This window comes from Ipomoea nil, unplaced genomic scaffold, assembly GCF_001879475.1.
Source record: "Ipomoea nil cultivar Tokyo-kokei standard unplaced genomic scaffold, Asagao_1.1 scaffold1043, whole genome shotgun sequence".
Classification (NCBI taxonomy): Eukaryota; Viridiplantae; Streptophyta; class Magnoliopsida; order Solanales; family Convolvulaceae; genus Ipomoea; species Ipomoea nil.
Window position 1 is genome coordinate 9,385,079 of NW_017617471.1, and position 22,127 is coordinate 9,407,205.

The 22,127-nt window shown below is 35.1% G+C and overlaps 2 protein-coding genes and 1 long non-coding RNA gene across 3 annotated transcripts in view; 1 reads left to right on the top strand and 2 right to left on the bottom strand.

Annotated features, from left to right (window-relative positions):
* Positions 1-15,179, bottom strand: part of LOC109181376 (putative late blight resistance protein homolog R1B-12) — a 29,432-nt gene extending 14,253 nt beyond the window's left edge. Inside the window, exons 1-5 of the mRNA XM_019331126.1 lie at positions 14,644-15,179; positions 8,890-11,139; positions 2,081-2,159; positions 1,755-1,975; positions 46-174 (exon numbers count right to left, since the gene is read on the bottom strand). Of these exons, the coding sequence (XP_019186671.1) occupies positions 160-174; positions 1,755-1,975; positions 2,081-2,159; positions 8,890-11,139; positions 14,644-15,108 (3,030 nt within the window). The 5' untranslated portion in view covers positions 15,109-15,179 and the 3' untranslated portion in view covers positions 46-159. The remainder of the gene's footprint in view (positions 1-45; positions 175-1,754; positions 1,976-2,080; positions 2,160-8,889; positions 11,140-14,643) is intronic.
* The window catches only part of LOC109181386, a 19,278-nt gene extending 1,295 nt beyond the window's left edge, over positions 1-17,983 (top strand). Inside the window, exons 2-3 of the long non-coding RNA XR_002054187.1 lie at positions 12,678-12,685; positions 17,896-17,983. This is a non-coding gene — a long non-coding RNA (uncharacterized LOC109181386). The remainder of the gene's footprint in view (positions 1-12,677; positions 12,686-17,895) is intronic.
* A 445-nt stretch (positions 17,984-18,428) lies between these two features.
* Positions 18,429-22,127, bottom strand: part of LOC109181374 — a 289,298-nt gene continuing 285,599 nt past the window's right edge. The window contains exons 15-17 of the mRNA XM_019331122.1: positions 20,485-20,574; positions 18,775-18,858; positions 18,429-18,509 (exon numbers count right to left, since the gene is read on the bottom strand). Coding sequence (XP_019186667.1) covers positions 18,495-18,509; positions 18,775-18,858; positions 20,485-20,574 — 189 coding nt within the window. The 3' untranslated portion in view covers positions 18,429-18,494. The remainder of the gene's footprint in view (positions 18,510-18,774; positions 18,859-20,484; positions 20,575-22,127) is intronic.

Sequence of the window (22,127 nt, forward strand, 5' to 3'; positions counted from 1 at the left end):
TTGAATGAAATATTAAAACAATTTTTTTTGAAGAATTTGACTGACCTTTATATGAGATCACGGACAAGAAGGATATAAAAATAGGTAGCACAGTTTTGATCCACACATTCTTTGCATCCAGAAAAACACACACATCAACTCAGCAATTAATCCGGACAATTAATCAGCAGAAACCTGAAGAAAAATGTGCAACCAAGTTAAAAAATAATCTAAGAATCTATTTTAAATAATCTAATCCAATATCTTAATTATATTTTGCTGAAACTTAACATGAAAAAAAAACATTAATTAATTGGTTTATATATAAGAAACTAACTTCAAGGCCTTGCTTATATTAGCATTTTCCTCTCCATACCTGTAGGAATAATATATTTAACCAGAAAACAATTCACACTCTTCTTTTATTACTTCAAGGACCATAACTAAATAAACTAGTATAGGTTGTCTATAACCGAATAGATCAAACTAAGAAGGCTAATATGTGTCTCTCACTAGAAGTCAAACTTGAAACACTAGCTTGCGGTTATCAAACTTATAACCTGACCAACTTTAAAACAATTTTTTTTTTTAATATTACAAAAACTTTCTAGTAATTAACAATTCTTTATCTTGTAAATAATTAACATACATATTTTGCAACCTATGATGGCATATATATCATTTATTCCCTCAAACAATATCACGATCAAAACATAAATATAATAGAACTTACAATTAATGTTATAAATTTTCAAAACATACAAAAACTTAGTGTCAATTTCATCTAATTATACTGAAAATATTTCTATTCAAATTAAATTGAAGATCTATTTAATATAACCCAATCCAATATCTAATAATTTTGTGGACTCTGATCTATCTTGAAAATAAAATTGTTTAAATATAATAACTTCGCAAATTATGCCGTGGAAACTTGTTTACCATGCTTTGTGAACACGTTCCAAAACGGCGTCGTTTTTATAGAAAATAAAATAAAAATTAGTTAATGTGCTGTTAACGGCGTTTTGCATTCTATGTTCAGATTATGAATTTACATTTATTAAATTATGAATTTCTGTTATGAGATTATGAATTTACAGTTATGTAATTATGAATTTTCTATAAATTCATAATCTCATAACAGAAAATTCATAATGTCATAAAAGAAAATTCATAATTTCATAATTGCACATTCATAATTTACGAGTGTTGAAAAAGCTTGCGCGAAGAGAAAGTGAAATCGCGAAATGTGAAAATGAAGAAGAAAAGTCGCGCCGTTAATTAAGAAAAAGAAAAAAAAAAAGATTGGTGGAAAATAATGGTGTCACTTACGGGCACCGTTACCGCTTGGCTGGGACCGTGTTCACCCTGTATGGTGAACACGGTTCCATGGCATAACGATTGTAAGAACTTGTATCCAATCAGTAATTTAATTTCCTTTCCTTTCCATATACTTTCTTATTTAGCTGTAGGAATAATATATTGAAAGAAAGATTTTCTAAATTCTTCTCCTATCTTTCACTTAAATCAAAATAAAGGTAGTCTTTCGAAAAGAAAACATGAACAAATTTTCTAGTAATTCATGATTATTTATTTGTTAAATTATTAATATTTTGTAACTTCTGCTGACATATATATTTCTTATTTTTTCTCACCACAAAACATCAATCTAATAGAATTTACAACTAATTTTATATATAGGCACTTTGGAATTCAAAATCTCTCTAAAGATTATGTTATATGGTACGTTGAAAAGACCAGGACAATATACTTACAATTTCTTGTGATGAAGTAGAGGTGCTGGGGTGGTCGAATCTATAGATTTGTGGTGTTGGTGTCTCCGCCTTCTTCTCCTCCTTTTTCTCAAACGGGCCAACGCGTATAATTTCCGCCTGCCCCAACATTTTCCTCAGCCTGTTGACCACAGCCACTGCGTCGACGTCGCCGATCACCTCTAAGTATCCCCTCTCCGCGTGAACAGATACGGATTCAACTCCTGGAAACAACCAAAACTTCCCATTAGATTGAAAATTCAGATTGATTTAATGAATATTACTGACTGCCGGCCGGAAAATTGTGAGATGGTTGCCTGAATAGCTACCTGGGAAGCTGATGGCAATCTTCATGGCCTTGGCACGAGCCTTCTGATCCTTCATAGAGGTGCCAATCACTACCTTTTGCTGCAAATTAAATAAACAAATTAAAGCATACAAAGGTCATCAAGCCATTCTAGTATGTTTAGCTAAAAATTATTTTATATATATATATATATATATATATATATATATATATATATATATATATATATATATATATATGTGTGTGTGTGTGTGTGTGTGTGTGTGTGTGTGTGTGTGTGTGTGTGTGTGTGTGTGTGTGTGTGTGTGTGTTTTATTTTAAAAAATTAATAAAAATCTATTTCAAATTTATTTTTTATAAAATATTAATTATTTTAATAATGCTAATAATAATTATAATACATAAAAATACAATAATACTAACTAGATAAATTAATCATAAATAAAAATGTATAAATATATATTAGAGTTTAATACAATAACCATTAACCAATAAGCTCTTATACTCTAAGTAACAAAAATTGGTCTTACAGTAATTAATAAAGTCTAATGCAAATAAGGTTCACACGGAAATAAATTAGAAAATTTGATTTTAATTCAATTAAATTTGTAAGAGGAAAATTGTTTTCTCTCTACCTAGGGTTTCTAGGTATTCTGGTCGTTCCTTCGACGTTTTCCACGGACGAATTTCGGCTTCGACAACAACAACAATCGACGTTTAATCTCTGCATGCGAGATGGCTACGCCGCCGACCGATCCGGATGTGGCTATTTTGACGGATAGATGGGCTGATATGGTGCTCCAGGAGGAGGCCACGGCGTTTCTGCCGAATGAAGGGGACAGTGCCGAGGAGGGGGGCGGCGAGGTGGAGGAGAGTTGGGGGGTGGTGGGAAGATTCTTGACACGAAAGCTAGTCAGGTTGGAATTTATGAGTCAGGTCCTGGCATCGGTATGGCAGCCCGTGAGCGGGGTTGAGGCAACGGAGGTTGAGCCTGGCCGGTTCCTGTTTGTTTTTCATCATGTAACGGACATGGAACGGGTTTTGAACGAGGGGCCCTGGTCTTTTGATAATAGTACGCTGGTGTGTAAGCAGGTCCCTGACGGAGTTATGCCGGTCGATGTAGTGCTGGATACGGTGGATTTATGGGTTCAACTACATGGGCTGCCGAATGGATACTCATCTAGTAGAATTTTGGAGCAGATTGGAAATTTCTTGGGTACGTTTGTGAAATATGATGATCGTTTTGATAACGCCCCGTGGAAGACATATCACCGTATTAGGATTTCGTTGCCAGTTGATAAACCCTTGAAGAGACGAATGAATTTCATTAAGCGGGATAAGACGAATTGCTGGGTCATGTTTAAGTATGAACGCCTTCATACATATTGCTATTTTTGCGGGATGTTAGGCCACTCGTATCAGTTTTGTCGGGGGGCAAGGGACTCGAAGATGCAGGTGGAGGAGTACTTGTATGGCCCGGAGCTACGGGCAGGAGGGAGCCGTGGCCCTAGGCCGGTGGGGGGCAGCTGGTTGTTGCCGACGGGTCGGCATGCCGTGGGAAGGAAACCGCCAGCTGATCGAGCAGTTGTGGATGGGGGTTCGCAAGGTGGGAACCGGACCAAGGGGGTGGTTGAGCCGGATGTGGTGGCGGTAGCCAAGCGTCGCCGGGGGGAAGTGGATGGGGAGGGACGTAGGTCCGATGGATGTGATATTGTCATGACTGAGATTCCAAAAAACTTGCAGCAGGTGGGCTCTGGTTCCCAGACATGCCCGAGTCAATGAGTACTTTAAGTTGGAACTGCCGTGGCTTGGGTAATCCACGGACAGTTCGGGAGATTGTGGACATGGTGTCCCGAAAGCAACCCGACTTTGTATTTCTAATGGAGACTAAGGTGGCACATGATCATGCAGAGCGGTTACGTGTTAAAATTGGTTACGAAGGACTCTTTTATGTTGACAGTGATGGGCTAAGTGGTGGAATTGCCCTACTGTGGAAGAAGAATAGTACGGCTCGGCTAATCAGTTACTCAACGAACTACGTTGATGTTGGGGTAACTATTCCTGGCCTTCCTGAATGTCGGATGACGGGTTATTATGGATTTTCTGAACGAACACGACGTGCGGAGTCATGGGATCTTTTGAGAACGCTGTCGGGTAGGTCAAACCTCCCCTGGGTTGTTATTGGAGATTTTAATGATTTGTTATATTAGAATGAGAAGAGAGGGGGAAATCTGCATCCGAATAGCCTCCTACGTGGCTTTGGGGAAGCTATTGAGGACTGTGGGCTTGCGCAACTGCCTATGGTTGGCTATCCATACACATGGGAGAAGGGGAAGGGGACAGCAAACTGGATGGAGGAGAGGCTCGATAAAGTTCTAGTAACGGACGAGTGGCGGGGTATGGTGATGGGGGCTAAGGTGCTGAATCTGAGAACTCGGAAGTCTGATCACTCGGCTCTCTTTCTGGGGATTCAGGACTCCGGAGGGGGTGTTGGGCCTCGCAGGAGGGGCTTTCGTTTTGAGATGGCCTGGTTGCATGATGAGGGGTGCAGAAGTGTGGTAGAGCAGTCCTGGCAGGAGGGGAGGGGCCAGGGTTTGCAGAGCTGTATTCAGTATTGTGGGACCCGGTTAACACGATGGGGTGGAGACTGGTACCATAAGTACGGAAAACAGATTAAGGAATTGACAAGAGAGCAGCAGCGTCTGAGGGGGCGTACTGACCCGGCCTCCCTAGCTGAGTTTCAGCGCCTAGAACAGCTGTTAAGCTGTGCAGAAGTTCAGGAGGATACATACTGGAGACAGAGAGCCAAGCAACACTGGCTTAAGGAGGCTGACGCTAATACGAAGTTTTTCCACAGGTATGCCTCTCACCGAAAAAAGAAGAATACTATTTCTAGATTGATGAATGATAATGGGGATTGGGTTGAGGGGGAGCCTATGAAAAATATTATTCTGCAATATTATAGTCGTATTTTCTCTGCTGGAACCCCGGGAACTGGGGAGGATTTCTTTGAGGGAATTGTCCCGCGAATCACGCAGGCACAGAATGAGTCTTTGTTGCGTCCGTTTGAACCGGATGAGGTTAAGAGTGCACTGTTTGCGATGTTTCCGGACAAGGCACCAGGTCCGGATGGAATGAATCCAGGATTTTACCAACATTTTTGGGATGTGGTTGGGGGAGATGTGGCGAGCTTTATAGTTAATTGTGTTGAGTCCTGTGATTTCCCGCCTGGGTTGACTGAGACTGATATTGTTCTAATCCCTAAGAAGAAAACCCCAGAGTATGTCACTGATTTGCGGCCTATAGTCCTCAGTAATGTGGTCTATAGAGTTATGGCAAAAATGTTGGCTAATAGAATGAAGCCGTTAATGGAAGGGGTAATATCTGAGTCACAAAGCGCATTTATCCCGGATAGATTGATAACGGATAATATACTATTAGCTGCAGAGGTGGGACATTTTTTGAATAGGAAACAATGTGGAGTGGGGGGATGGAGTGCCCTTAAATTAGACATGGCAAAGGCATATGATCGGGTTGAATGTCCTTTCTTACGAAGGATGATGTTAGCGCTGGGATTTCATGCTGGTTGGGTGGAGTTGATTATGAAGTGTGTAACCTCTGTCTCATATAATATTAAGGTGAATGGAGTAAGATGTGATCCTATTATACCCACTCGTGGAATAAGGCAAGGGGATCCCTTGTCCCCACATCTATTTATTATTTGTGCAGAGGGTCTATCTTTGATGTTGCAGCAGGCACATACTGTGGGATCGATACATGGCTGCAGGGTAGCAAGAGGAGCCCCCCGATTTCTCACTTATTTTTTGCAGATGATAGTTTACTGTTTTTTAAGGCTAAGGTGGAGGAAGCAACTCAGGTTAAAAGGTGTCTGTCTGTTTATGAGAGTTTATCCGGGCAGGCAGTAAATTACCACAAGTCGAGTATATGTTATAGCAGAAATACTAGTGAGGAAGATAGACAAGATGTGGGTCAGATTTTGGGTGTGGCACAGGCACCGAATTATGGCAAGTATTTGGGACTCCCCTCTTTTATTGGAAGGCACAAAAAAGCAGATTTTGCGTATGTGGAAGATAAAATTCGTCAAAGGATTGGATCATGGAATAAAAAGCTGCTATCACAGGCAGGGAAAAAAATTCTTTTGAAAACTGTAGCACAATCTATGCCAACGTTTTCAATGAGTGTTTTCTTGTTACCTGTATCAGTGTGTACGGCGATAGAAAGAACGATGAATCGTTACTGGTGGGATTCTGGAACTGACAGGCGAATACACTGGAAGGCATGGGATAAGCTATGTGTACCAAAGAAATATGGTGTGCTAGGATTTAAAGATTTGCGAGCATTTAATCTAGCGATGCTAGGAAAGCAGGCGTGGAGAATGTTGATTAAGCCTGACTCTCTAGTAGCACGCGTATATAAAGCCCGGTATTTTCCGAAAGGATCGTTCTTTGATGCACAGATGGGAAATAATCCCAGTTTCTGCTGGCGGAGCATCATGACAGCAAAGAGTATTATTTGTGGTGGGGTCAGGCGCAGAATTGGTAATGGGGAATCCACATTCATATGGACCCACCCTTGGCTACGAAATGACCATGACCCAATGATACGAACAGAAATGCCAGTACAGTTGAAGGAAGCCAATTAAGGTGGCAGGTTTGATAGATCAGCAAACTGGTGCCTGGGATCCCTCAATCTTAACTGATTTATTTCAACCCAGTGATGTGGCGGAAATTATGAAAATACCCATCTCCCCGGAATATGATGATACTTGGTACTGGCATGGGGATCTAAGAGGAGAGTACACTGTTAAAAGTGGGTATAAGCAAGTGGTGGGAAATTATCAACACACTAATGGGATATTTACAAAGTGGTTATCCCTATGGAAATTAAAAATCCACCCAAAATGGAGAATGTTTCTATGGAGAGCCGTTAGTAATATATTGCCCACTACTACAAACTTGCTTATAAAGAGGGTGGAGGTGGATCCAAGATGTGCCATGTGTGGATTATTTCAAGAAGACATAATGCATGCGTTGGTGTTGTGTGATTTTGCAAAGAACATTTGGGATAAATCTAACCTCACAATTCCAAATATAATCACAAATATTTTTTATGTTTGGTTTGATGAACTTCTAAATGTTCTAGACTCTGATGGGATATTCTATGCAGTAGCAATACTTTACAATATATGGAGAGCAAGGAACAGGGCCGTATGGGAAGCAACATTGCCACGGCCGGAAGCGGTCCTCAAAATTGCCGCGGCTGCCAAGCTGGCTTGGTCTCGGGCGCACCCGCAACAGCACACGGCACTGCCCACCACACTCCTAGCAGCGCCAAATCCGTCGCAAGAAAACGCCAATCTCCATGCGCCAGATTCCACTGCTGCCGAACCACCTGGACTGCCAAGGCGCATATGCCGTGTGGACGGGGGGTATTTGTAGGAGACGGGACAAGCTACTTTGGGGGTACTGTTACTAGACTCGGACGGGGGGTATGTCTCGGCATTCAGTGGACCACTACAAGGATGCTCCTCACCACTTATGGCAGAGGTGCTCGCATGTAAGGAGGCTCTATCGTGGTTGAAAGATCGGGGAGAACAGAATGTTGAGATCTTTACGGACTGCTTGACACTACATCACTATCTTACTACACCAACTATTGTGCTGCGCACATATCTAGGCTATGCCATTGACACTTGCAGGCTTATTACATCTTCGTTTCAGTCTTGTTCGTTTTATTTTATTCCTAGAGTAGAGAACCATTTAACTCATGCTTTAGCTACTACGGCTTATCAGCAAACTACAATTATGTATTGGGATCTGCACCCACCAGATATTATTTCGGCCTATTTTTAATGAAGCATCATAAAAAATTTTCAAAAAATAAAGTCTAATGCTCTGATCCCACCAACATAACCATACCTAGTAGAATGATTCAATAGAAGATCGAATAATATTTCAAAGTGGTAAATTTTATTTCTTTATTTATTTTAATTGAAAATCTTTCTTTTAATACTTTTTTTTGATAATTAAGATTTCTTGATTTCGTGGAATCATATCCTAGATCTTATGAACTCACACCTAATTAATAGTGAACTACATTATTGGTTCTATATTAACTAGTAATTATATGTGAGGAAATTCTAGTTAAATTGGTCAGACTTTAGATTTGCTAACTACAAAATTATAAGTTTCACTTCCAACAGAAGTGACCTATTGGCAAATCCTATGGGGACTTTGGGAATGAAAATTTAAAACTATTTTAGGTTTAGCAAACACCTATATCACAAGGGTATTTTAAAAGTTTAAAATTGATCTTTTTTTTTTTGAATGTTTAAAATTGATCTTCTGTTTCAACCCAATTAGTCTTGATTTCATAGGCCCTGTTTGGTAAAAAATTGGCCTATGGGTCAATTTTGGCTTATTTGACCACTATAAATTGTTTGATTTAGTTAAAATATCAATATAAATATTTTGTTAATTAGCTTTTTGCAACTTCAAAAGGCTAAAATTCAAAAAGCTACTCCAAGCAACTTTTTCAATTAGCTTTTTGAGAAAAGAAATTATACCAAACAGCTATCAACTAACAGCTAATTTACCAAACACTTTTCAACAATCAGCTAACGTTATCAACTATTTATACCATCTAATTAACACAATAAACTAACAGCTAACAGCTATCAGCTAACAGCCATTTTACCAAACAGGGCCATAGACTTTTACAAGAAGTCAATGAATTAATTGTAACTTTTCTTGTATGGCGTATTAGAAGCTCCTCCTGCTAAAATAACAAATTGGGAAGAAAAACAATTACCTTTACAGCGGTTATGTTGAGCTTGAATCCACCGCTTTTTATGCTTTCTCTTACCCCTTTCGCGGACTGAGTTGCACTTTCACTCACGTTAAATAATACCATTACTTTAAGGGTATGTACCTTAGCAAAAGCTTCTGGAATTTTTTTTAGGGTGCTACAGCTTAGGATTAGACTTCTTAAAGTTGGGAAGTTATTCTCTGTGGCCGTCCAAGTTTCTAGTTTCATCCTTCCTATGCGCAAATATTGAAGTCTTTTGAAAACAACATCATTGCTTAGTTCCCAATTTTCCCCCTTGAATGCATAGTCATCCAACTTCAGCACCTCAAGCTCCTCCAACAACCCCAATACTCTCATGTCTTTCCACTCAAACCATGTGCCGGAGAAGCTCAACTTTTTTAACCTACATGCAAACTTGTCTAGCATTGGGACTGTTAACCCTTCGTCGTGCTGGCCATACAGTTTCAAATTTACCAGGCACTTTAGCAATTGAAGATTGTTGAACAGGCAAGTTTCTTGCTTTCCCTCTAGAAGTTGGGATAAATTCCCACAAACACCCAATTTTTGGAGATTGGGAGTTCTTCTAAAGATCTGTTTTGTGCAGCTTTTTGGTGATATTGTTGAAAGTGTGAGGATATTTTTTCCTCCAGAGTTAGCTTTGCTTGTTTTGGGAGGAAAGGGTAATTGCGCAGAGGTGTTGGTGCGTACATGCCTTAACTTTTCCATGTTCCATATGCCTCCTTCAATTTGTAGTGTCCTTTCTGTGGTTTTGATCACCAAAGTCTCCAATTCAACCAGATTTTTGAATGATTTTGGGAGGAGGTTGAGATTGCCTGAGATAGCAATATATTTGAGAAGATATAACCTATAAACCTCATTTGGCAACGAGCCATTGTTAAACTTAATGTATTCAATATTCAACACCCTAAGAAGAGGAAAAATATTTGGGATGGCTGCTAATCCATCTCGTGTAAGAGGAACCTCATCACTCTTTTGTGGGGAAGACAGAAACAAAGAATGGATACGTTTGCCAAATGGAGAAAATAAACTCCTCATTTGATCATCCCAATTGAGGAAGCAGCAAGATGATTTATTTTCGTCATCAGATGTGTCTGTAGTAAAAGAGTGAAAACAAAGACGACGAGCTGAACAAGTATTCTCATCTAACCTGCTTTGCTCCTTATCCATTACAAGGAATAAATTTTTCCTTCGAGCTTCACTTTTGCAGAACTCATGCAATGTGTCATGGATCCGGCATGTTTTGATTTGACCGTCTGCTCTTCTTTTGATCAACGTCACAAGATTTCTATCAACAAGAATATTCAAATATTTTTGAGCTTCAACTTCGGCATCAATAGGGTATTCCCACTCATTTACTGTTGGAATGAATCCTTCAGCAATCCACAAACAAACCAACTTCCATATAGCAATCTCATGCCCCATGGGAAAATATGCAAAATACAGGAAACAATTTTTCAACTTCTCATGAGGCAGATCATTGTAGCTCATCTTAACGATCTCATGGTAACTTTGGTCTTCTCGGTTGATTTCTAGAAGCGGATAATCAGCCACTCGTTGCCAGTCCGTAGAAGTTATGCATTTTCGTATGATACCAGCTACCACTACTAGAGCAAGTGGTAATCCCTGGCATTTTCTTGCTATTTGGATCCCAATAACTTCTAATTTCTTGTCACTGCATCCCTCTGTACCAAAAACATTATTTTTTATAAGCAACCAACCATTATCATCACTCAACATTCCTAAATTATGAGATTTCCAGCAGGTAGAATCAACTACATTGTCATGTCGAGTAGTCACCACGACTCTACTTCCATTCATGTTTTTAGGGAATGCAGTTTGTAATGAATCCCAATCTTCTTTTCTCCATACATCATCCAATATAATGAAGTATTTTTGATCCTTTAAACGGGTCTGAATGGTATCTTTCAGAATTTCTTCCTTCTCGGTGATTAAGTCTTTGGTGGTACTCTTGGTGATTTGATGAATGATGCTGATGAATTTCTGTTTTATATCACACCATTTTGAAACAGGAACCCAAATGCGAACCGAATAATTGTTGAGAATGCTTAGGTCGTTAAAAAGCATTGAGGCAAATGCAGTTTTTCCGGTACCAGGCATCCCAACAATTGGGATCACAATATAATTATCGGATGCCTCTAACAAACGAGCCTTCATGTCTTCTAAATCTTTTTCAAAGCCGAATGTCTCATTTTTCTCCACTGTTGGTCGAGCCTGGACGTTTAAAGAAAAAAAAAATGGATAAAATAAATAAATAAAATAAAATAAAAGCATTACTAATCAAGTGCTAAGAACAATAGAACATAATAACGAAGATTTAAATTCATTTGCAAATCACAAATCATTAGTATAATACCTACCCTTCTAATGTTCAAACTATCTTTCAACAAATTCTAAATTTAAGCAAAAGGAGTGTGCCCATAAGCCCATTTATATAACATATTTTAAGAGCAATGGGTGTAATCCGCACTTCCTTCCTAAATTTTTCTTTTAATATTGATGTCCTTACGCGTCATTACTTGAGCACACTGCTTGGGTATAACTTTGAGCACACACAATTACACCTAATTGTTGCACCTTGAGAAATGCTAATTTATTAGGGGGATTTAATTCTTGATTATTGCGCATCGAGAGATGGTAGTAGTTAGGAATTTATGATGTTTGATCTTGTTTTATTGGGTGTTTAAGCCATGAGAGTGGAAATTCACTAGTGTTAGTGACTACGAGAGTAGCTCTATACCACCTTGCATCCTCACACTTGTTAAACCCAAATTTTAATATTGTCCTTAAGATTTGGCACTAGGTGATTAAATACTTGAATCCTAGGAATCTCATATTCTCTCTTATTGTTTTCAAAATCCTGAATCTCTGTTTTATTTTATTTATTTTATGTAAATCAATCATCTAAACAATTGTTAGGATTAGCTCTAATGAATGAATTAGTAACTAGTGCTTGATACAACCACTTTCCTGTGGATCGATAACTCGTAATCCGAGAATTATTTGTTTGCAAATATACTACGCATCATTGCCCCTCAATTGTCAAAATTGTACATATATTGCCCCCCCGTACGGTACGGGAATCGCAATATATGTACCATTTTGAAAATTGAGAGACAACATTTCCACTATATGGGGACAATATATGTACCGTTTTAAAAATTAAGAGTCAATATTTCCACCACTAATAATTCAGGGGTGACATTGATAATTGACTTATATGGGAGGAACATAAATTATTATTTTTTATTTAATTAATAAATAGATTCTTTTTCCAACTCGTTGAGGTCAGTCAATTCATGGATAACTAATTAATATAAAGAGTTTTATTGCCGAAGAGAGAAATATAGCATCATTCATATCTTAATGTGGAATTGATATGCCCTATCAGGAAAATAATTTCAAAATGCATGTACGGTATAGATGACCAATTACACCAGTTGAATCTGACAATTATACTTGCTAAGAGCATCCATATCACATAAACTCTTGCAAGGTTATTTATGTTACCTTAGGAGAAAAAGAGAGTGGAGTAAAAAATTAAAGAAAGAAATCGAAAAAGAAAACAAAATAAGGATCAATCTGACAAAAAAGAAGATAAAGAAAAAAAAAATTTAAGTTGACAGCTACGCTCCAATCGGGGCGTAGCTGTGCGCGAAACGCGCACAGTTTGGCTGTTTTGTGTCATTTTACACTGTTTTAAAAACTTACCCTTGCAGAGCATACTAAAATTTCTCTTTCCTCCATCTAAGCATATACTGTACCAAAAACTTGGAAAGATCTGCTAGTAGGGATGCTTTAAGCTAAGTATGCTAGACCATCCCATTGGTTCTTACTCAATTATGGTCAGTAATCATTGAGAACATTTTTAGTAGGGGAAATCAAACTTTTGGTCTCTCAATTATTAACAGATATGCAATGTAGTCTCTGATTTTCAATTTGAACAAATTTAATCCTTCAATCTTTTTAACTTTAGCCAATTTAGTCATTCTGTGATATTTCCTATTAACAACTGTTCAAGTCATAGATATTTTGTGAATTTCACACCCCACTTAATATTTTTCCCAATTTCTTCCTCCTTTAATTTGCCAATGCTCGGCCTCGCCTCAGCCGAAATTTCACCATTAATTTTACCTTGTTCATGTAATTTTGGCTTTCATTTCATTATTTCTGTCTATAAATACCAGCTCAAAAGAAATCATAATCCCCTAATCTCCAAATCGTCTACAATAGTAAAAGCAATACGTAAGAATTTCACAAGTAATCACAATGCCCAGCATCGCCTTTGCCGTACTGCTCAGCCTCACCTACATTGTGCGCTGTCGCGTCACCTCTGAAGGACCAACTACACCGACAACATTGGGTGCTTGAGCTGCCTCTTCGGTTCCCAATCTATGGTGATTGATAAGTGTGTTCATGTCCATATTTTTACCACATATATAAACCCATTTTGAGTGAAAGATACTTTGGTTTTATCAAAATGTGCCTTAATTCATTTGTTTATACCCTTAGGTGCATGAACCATTGAATTGAAGACAATCATATGCCTTCCGGGGCATTTTGAATGAATATCAGGTTAATGGGAGCCAATGTGAAGCTAAGGAGGTGGCTAAAATACTTCAAATGAAGCCAAAGAGTGGTGTCTTCAATGGTTTTGATCACATGGGCAAACCAAGGAAAAAGTAGAGCAAAAGAGCAAGAAGTAAAAATTCTCGCACAGATTGGTCACTGTTCGGTATTTAGACCATATCTCCGCCTAGGAATATCCAAATGAGGTGATTCTTGCGCCATTGGAAAGAAGACGTAAAGGGATACAACTCTTATGAAGACATAAAAATCTATATCAAAAGGAAAAAAGGGTCAAAATTAACCTACAAACAGAACTTGTGTCGTAGGAGGACTCTCGATGCATCGAGAAGAGGCATAATGGTCCTGTTTTCACGTTTTAATGGCTTGATGCATCAAGAAGCCCTAGATCTGCGATTTTCTGGTGCGAAAAATTGTCTATTTTGCCCCTTTTTTTGCCCCACTATATATACCATTATTTTCCTTTAGAGTCTTGGCCTTGGGGCCGAAACCTTCGAAACTGGAAGTTTCGACTTGCACGAACATGTCCTGTTGTGACTGTTGGGTTTTTAATTCTGCTGTTACGGAGTTAATTCTTTGAATTATATATATATATATATATATATATATATATATATATATATATATATATATATATATATATATATATATATATATTTCGTTATAATCGATTTATTGAGTTCAATCAAAATCTAAAACTTAGTGTAGAGTTCAAATTTAAATTTTAATTTTCATAATGTGAATAATGTTTAACTTTTTGTAATTTTTTTTGATTTAATCCTAAACGACTTTTTGTACTTAATTAGATCATCGACTTTGATGGTTTTACTCATTTGAGTCCTCAGTTGTTAAATTCAAGGACTAAAAAAAAAATAGTATAATCAAGGATTAAATTGGGTAAAATCACTATAGTCGTAGACTAATTAACTTGAGTAAAACGACTATAGTCGATGACTAAATTAGATATTAATACAGGCGAAATACCAATGTATCTCAACAGGAAACTCAATTGAGTAAAAACCATCAAAGTCTTTAAAACTAAATCAAGAAAAACTATTATAATCGATGATTATATTGAGTATTAACTCCATAAATTAATTTGGAGTAGTTGTTGTGGTACGTACTACGTACCTGGTGGGAAGTTTTCAGAGCCTTATCCTGGTCTTTGATTTCGTACTGTATGAGGTCTTGAAGTTCTTTTTCGTGGTCTTGTCGAATTGCATTCATCTTTGTCCTAATGGATTGGATCTCGCTCGCATAGGCATTCACCTTTCCACAAAGTGGAATCTTATCCAAAGATTTTGAGAAGGCATTGTTCCCATGCTTCTTCTTCCGTACAATGTAGTCCGCAATCGTATCCTCGGCTTCATTCACAACGCTTCGAAATCTATTCACTATTAGTCTCAAAACTTGGTAGTCATTGGCCCTTGGGTTCTTGGAAGCTTCCATGAGCCTGGCGTTGAACATTTGGATGTCGAAGGTGAGATCCTTTATCTCGGAATCTATGCCACGAACCAGCCTCACATTGTCCGACACAATTTGAACCAACGAGTTTATCCCCTGAGATACCAGTTCCCCAACCGCTCCGTCCGTCATTACTCTCACTCTTTCAGTGATGTCTCTCTCTCTCTCTCTAAATGAAGAAATAGGAAACTCAATTATGCAAGTTTGACAGGTGCAAATTCTTCGGGATATAAGGGTGGATAAGATGTGAATTCTTAAAAAGAAGAGTAAATAATTATTACTCCGTAAAAACCAGCTGTATTATCAAGTTCGTCACGTTCCGATACAGCGATGCCAACTACCATTTAATTTGATGTCATCTCTATTATATTATTATAAATAGTGATCACAATTCACATGATCGAATATCAGTGGTACTACCTTGTAAAGAAGAAAAAAATGTAATTTATGTCATTCACAAATATGTTAATTATCTGTGTCACTCATGATTCATTAATTATCAGTGGTATAAATAATTATTATTGATAGATAAAAATTATATTTAATTAAATATATATATATATATTCATATAATACCTTATATTTATTAAATATAAATACTCCGTATTAAATAATGTACAAAAGGTATTTTTGGTATTTGTGATGTAAAAACTATTCCCAAGAGCATGGGAATAGCTAATACCAAGGATCCAAGGCGAGTTTAAGTGCGACCGCACCAATAGTTATGCAAATATGCAACAATGTTAGGAAATGGACAACACTATTGTCATTGCTCTCTTCGATCTCTCTCTCATAGTGATGACAACTATATATGCAAGTGATATGTGAGAGGTGAAAATTCGTCGAGATACTTATTAGAGTAGATACAATAAGATCTGAATGGCGATATGTGAGATCGAGGTGCAAATCATCATTTGTCTGGTTGCTACAACTTGCTCCAGTTGCTCTTTCACATTGATTGTGAATTGGAGAATTGGACCCTACCTCTCATTAGTCTTCTTTCACATGCATGCATCTTTTCTGCATTCCGATTAGACATTATATAAAAGCTCTTTGAAAAGTCTTACTAATTAAGTCTTCGGTGGGTAGTTATACTTGTCCTTACCCATAATTTAATTATGAAAATGACACTACACTTTTCTTTTAGATTATTTTTCACATGTTGATCAATTTAGATGGACATTCTACATTTTTTTACAGAAAAATAAGTTATTATATTTTGAACGGTTGAAATTATTTCGTATATTGTGGCTCTGTTTGGCAAACCTAGCTGAAAAGCTATAAGCTAGGAGCTGATAGCTGAAAAGGAGCTGAAAGCTGAAAAGCTATAAGCTCGGAGCTGAAAATTGAAGAGCTGCTAAGCTAGCTGTTATGATTGAAAGTGTTTGGTAAATTTAGCTTTTTGATAAGCTGATAAATGTAAAAAGACTAAAAAGGACATCTTCATAAAATTTAAATTAGTTTGTTTACATATTAAAATTTAACATTTCGTCTTCCAAAAAAAAGTAAACACTTTTTAAAATAAAACTATTAGCATGATCATGATCTAGCATCCCATAATGAAGTAGCAATATTATTGTGAATCTCCTTCATCTCTCTAGAGGTGTGACTTAAATTTTCGTTAATGGAGATATTACTACTTGAATCTTGAAGTTCATCGGGCGGTCTGTAATCTGGATGTTGCTCAAGAACATTAAATATCATGTCATCTTGTGAATTCTTCCGAATATAATTATGTAGTGCAAATGTGGCCATAATAACATCAATTTGGGTCTCCTCACTAAATTGCGGCATTTTAGCAAGTATCTTCCATCTCTTGTTCAATACTCCAAACGATCTCTCAATACAACTTCGAAGAGAAGAATGTGCACGATTGAATGCTTCTTGAGCATTAGTTGGCGGCTCTTGTTCAAATTGAAATTGAAGCCATATTGCTAATTTAAAAATAACATTAATAATAATAATAATAATAATAATAATAATAATAATAATAATAATAATAACAACAACAACAACAGTAATAACAGTAATAATAATAATAATAACAATAATAATAATAATAATAATAATAATAATAAGCTAAAGTTTCAACATAATTGTTTAGTAGGAAACAAGACAAAGGAAGGGATTGACGTGAAAGTTGGGATAGGAGAAGAGAAAGAGTTTTAATTCATAAGGTTAAAATATGTCATTACTTTAAAATAATAAGGGTAAAGATGGAAAAAAAGTTAGAAAGCTAGTAGCTTATTTTGAAACGCTACCTAAAGTAGCGTTCCAAAATAAGCTCTTATTTTAAGCTATGAGCTTATTTTGGGAACATTACCAAACAGAGCTTATAGCTTATTAGTAGCTTAAAATAAGTTATAAGCTCCTAGCTTAGTGTTGCCAAACAGAGCCTGTATATGAAACATTGTTCTGACTATACAAATATATATGGCATTTCCAATTGGTTAATGTCTTAATGACTTGGAAAATTGATGATTCCTTTTGGTTCATATATTGGAAAAGTGATGATGGCTCTCTAGAAAAGTTGCCATTTTTTCTTTGGTCGATCAAACTTTTCCAGGAAGCCAGCTCCCAAAGTTTTAAACAAGCCACTTTTTTTATTATTTTTAAAATCTTAAAATCATGGAAAGAATCCAAATAAAATATTCCCTTTTAATTGATAGCGGGTTAAAAGTACACTACTATTTTTTCTAATTAATTATATTTGAGATGCATATTAAAATGTTAGATTATTTTGACCATTAATTAAGAAAATTTAGATGGATTAGATTAGTTCTTATGTTCCTATCAAGGAAGGGTTCTCACTTGAATGCAACCCTAACCTCATTGTGTTGATAGGCATAAACAATAAATGGTTTGAAAACTAATTAATACAATTGAATAACGAAATGTATGGGACATATAAAGAGTCAGTAGTAATTTAATTTTAGTCACCAAAATGAGTGTTTTACCTTCACAAGCAAATCCACACTGCTAAGACAAATAAAGCAGTACATAAAAACCGATAAACAAGCCTTTGAGTCCTTGACTACGATACCAAAGAAAGTAATCACAAATTGGAATACAAAAATACTCCCAACAATATGAAATCACTAACACACACTGTACTTAAATATAATTGGCTTTCAACATGAATCGTGCCACTCAATGCTTGGGGATTCATCGATCATCGAACATCGAACCACATGTCTGAGCAACCATAATACGAAATTAAAGTTACTTATAATTTTGGCAATCAATTAAGCTCACTCCACTGAATAAAAATAACAATAATAATAATAATAATAATAATAATAATAATATTATTATTATTATTATTATTATTATTATTAATTGAAAGAAATATGAAAAGAAGAATTTATACAGAATTTGACTGACCTTTAGATGAGATGACTGACAAGAAATTAGGTAGCTCAATTCTTATTCACACATTCTTTGCATAAAGTAAAACAGACATATCAACTTTTAATCCTTTTGTTTCAAGAAAGCAATTCACATCGCTGACCGAGCAGTTAATCATCAGAAACCTGAAAAAGAGAAATGTACAACCATGTTTTTAAAAAATAATATAATAATCTATTTAAAATAATCTAATTCAATATCTTATATGTTGATGATCTTAACATGAAATGAAAAACCTTTAAATTAATTATATTGGTTTATATATAAGAAACTAACTTTAAGGTCTCGCTTAAATAAGTGACAAGCACATCGAATCAGAGTAAAAGATTATGTTATATATAATCTTTATTTTTAAGATATATAATTGCAAAAGGATATCAATATGCTTACTATTTCTTGTGACAGAGTAGAGGTGCTAGGATTGTCGAATTCACTGGTGCTGACATTTTCCACCCCATGTGATTGCTTATGCGCCTATAGGAATAATATATTGAAAGTGAAAATCACTTCAATTAAAACAATTTTTTTAATATTAAATAAAGGGTAAATAGTAATTTTAGTCTATCAATTATACTCATATTGTAGACTCGGTCCATTAATTATTTCCATACACAAACTTTTTCCTTTAATTATATGTAAAGTGGCAATTTTAATCCCGCCACCACTAACAAATTATGTTAATATTAATAATGCATTTTAAAATTTTAAATTATTAAAGGACATCTTAGTCATTTTTTATTATATCATTTTGTATTACATAATTAATTAATCGTTGAGTTTGGTAGACACATTTTTTGTACTATTGGAGTGTAGCTAAAAATTCAAAATTGTTTTGGTTTCTACGTTTATTAAATATTACGAATTTATGTACATTGTTATTTTCATGTCAATAAGTTGGAGCGAGTCTTCAATCTATAAAGTATAAACACTTTCAATTTATATGTCATTTGCATTTTCTAAGAAAAAAAAAAAAAAAAAAAAAAAAGCTAAGAGTAGCGGTTCTACCACAGTGATTTTGACTAGTAAATTGAACTTTAACTTTGAAACTAAAGATAAGTAGATACATGTTTATAAATATTAGAAATCTAGAAATTCTTCGTTACAAATGAAGAGAATCACTATATATGAAGATTTAGTTGAGGGAATTTGAGAAAACTCTATGAAATGACTAATATGTCTTTTATTAATTTGAAAATTTGAAGTGCAATGTTAATTTTTAGCTACACTCCGATGGCAAAAAAAAAAAAAAAAAAAAAAAAAAAAAAAAAAAGGTGTTTGTCAAACTTAATGATTGATTAATTATTTAATACAAAATGATATAAATAAAAAAATAACCAAGGTATCTCTCAATAATTTGAAAATTTAAAATGCATTATTAATATTAACATAACTTGTTAGTGGTGAACTAAAATTGCCACGTTACACATATATAATTAAAGGGGAAATTTGTGTATGATAATAATTCATGGACTAGAGTCTACAATATAGCTATAATTATTAATGGACTAAAATCTTATTTTCCCTTAAACAAACTTTCTAGTCATGAATAATTCTTTATCCAGTAAATAATTAACATATATATTTTGAAACCTCTATTGACATATATATCATTTATTCTTTCAAAATAAATCACCATTAAAACATAAATATAATAGAACTTACAATTAATGTAATAAACTTTCAAAACACGCATAAAAAAACTTAAAGAGATAATTTCATTTAGGTCCGTTTGGAAACCCGGAAAATTATTTCTGAAAAATGTTTTCCGAGTTTTCAGTGTTTGGATGCAATAGGAAAATCTAGTAACGAAAAACATTTTTTGTTGACTGGAAAAAATGTAGGCATTTTTGCAGAAAATGACTTATGTCAAAATTTGGCGTAAGTCATTTTCCGCCAACACTCAAAACATGGTTGCCTTCGCTGCTATCGTTGCCTCCCATTCTTAGTTTCCATCCATTCCTATATTTTCCACAATGCAACCAAATACTGGAAAGAAAAATATTTTCTGAAAAATGAGTCATTTTCTGAAAAACATTTTCTAGAAGTCATTTTCCCACTTTCCAAACGGAGTAATAGAAAATGCCGGGATAATATACTTACTATTTCTTGTGACGGAATAGAGGTGCCGGGATGATCGAATCCATTGGTGTTGACATTTTCATTCGAACTCTCATATGCTTGGTTATGTACCTGTAAAGAATTAATATTAATTCATATTCTTCTTCTATCACTTAATTAAATCAAAAGGTTTTTTTTTATCTTTATATATATAAATAAAAATAGTAAATAAACTTTCAAGTAAACAATTAACCAGCTTTGCAACCTCTGCTGCAATATGTTTCACTCAGTCACTCAAATAATCTACATAAATCTAATAGAATTTACAAAGAAAGTTTTTTTTTTTTTTTTTTTTTTTTTTTTTTAAAGTACAGATTTATAAAGTTTTAGCACACCTTTACAATTTCACGTTGTATAAATCTGTACTTAAAAATATTTGAGTAGGTATAGAACAGAACATAAATCTAATAAGGATTACACTTGTGTGAGACCGTCTCACGTATACTTATTCGTGAAACGGGTCGGGTCGGGTTGAATCAACATTCAAATGTCATGTCATACTTATATGCGTAAATGTTATACTTGCATATAATACTAATCATGAATAAAATTTTTGTTACTTATAAGGGAAAATGTAATGCTTTTGAGAGAAAATGTAATACTTTTGCATTTTGATGTAAAAGTATTATATTTTCCATCAAAGTATTACATTTTCCATAATAAGTAATGTTGGCAAGTGTCCCTTACTTATAAGGGAAAATATAATACTTTTGAACAAAAATGTAATACTTTTAAATCAAAATGTAAAAGTATTACATTTTCTCTTAAAAGTATTATATTTACCCTTATAAGTAACAAAAATTATTGTCCTAATTAGTATTACATTTGAGCATATAAGTATGGCATTTGTATGTATAAGTATAACAGTTTCATCTTAACCCAAACCGACCCGACCCGTGCCGTCTCACGGTGAGACGGTCTTACAAAAGCTTTTGCCACCTAATAAAACTTACCATTAATGTTATAAAATTTCAAAGCACACAAACTTAGAGACAATTTTGCTCTAAAAAAAAATTACTTTTATCCATATCTTTCACTCATTCACACAAATAATCTCACCATCGTATCAAAACATAAATCTAATAGAATTTACAATTAATTTTATCCTCACTTTAGAACTCAAATCTGTCTAAAGATTATGTTGTATGGTTGAAAAGGTCATGACAATATACTCACAATTTCTGTGACAAAGTTGAGGTTCTGGGGTGGTCAAATCTACTGGTGTTGACATTTTCATCCCCATACGCTTGGTTATGTACTTGTAAGGATTAATATAAATTCAAAATTTTCTTCAATTCTATCATTTCAATTATATCAAAAGCTTTTTTCTTTTTAAATAAAAGTATTAAGCAAACTCTCTAGTAATTCTTTATCTACTAAATAATTAATATGCTTTGCAACCTCTGCTTTGAAAAAAAAAAATTATTAAAAGTTCCTAATTAACAGGGAAGTTAGACACTTACCGTTGCTTGTGATGGAAGAGGATGGACGTTGATTTTGACATTTGTTTTGCCATGCCTTTGCTCACAAATCTCTCTTGCAAAATCAGCCACCCTTTGACTCACGTCAAATAGTTCCATCACTTTAAGGCTGTCTAGATTCGCAAGATTATGTGGAATATTTTG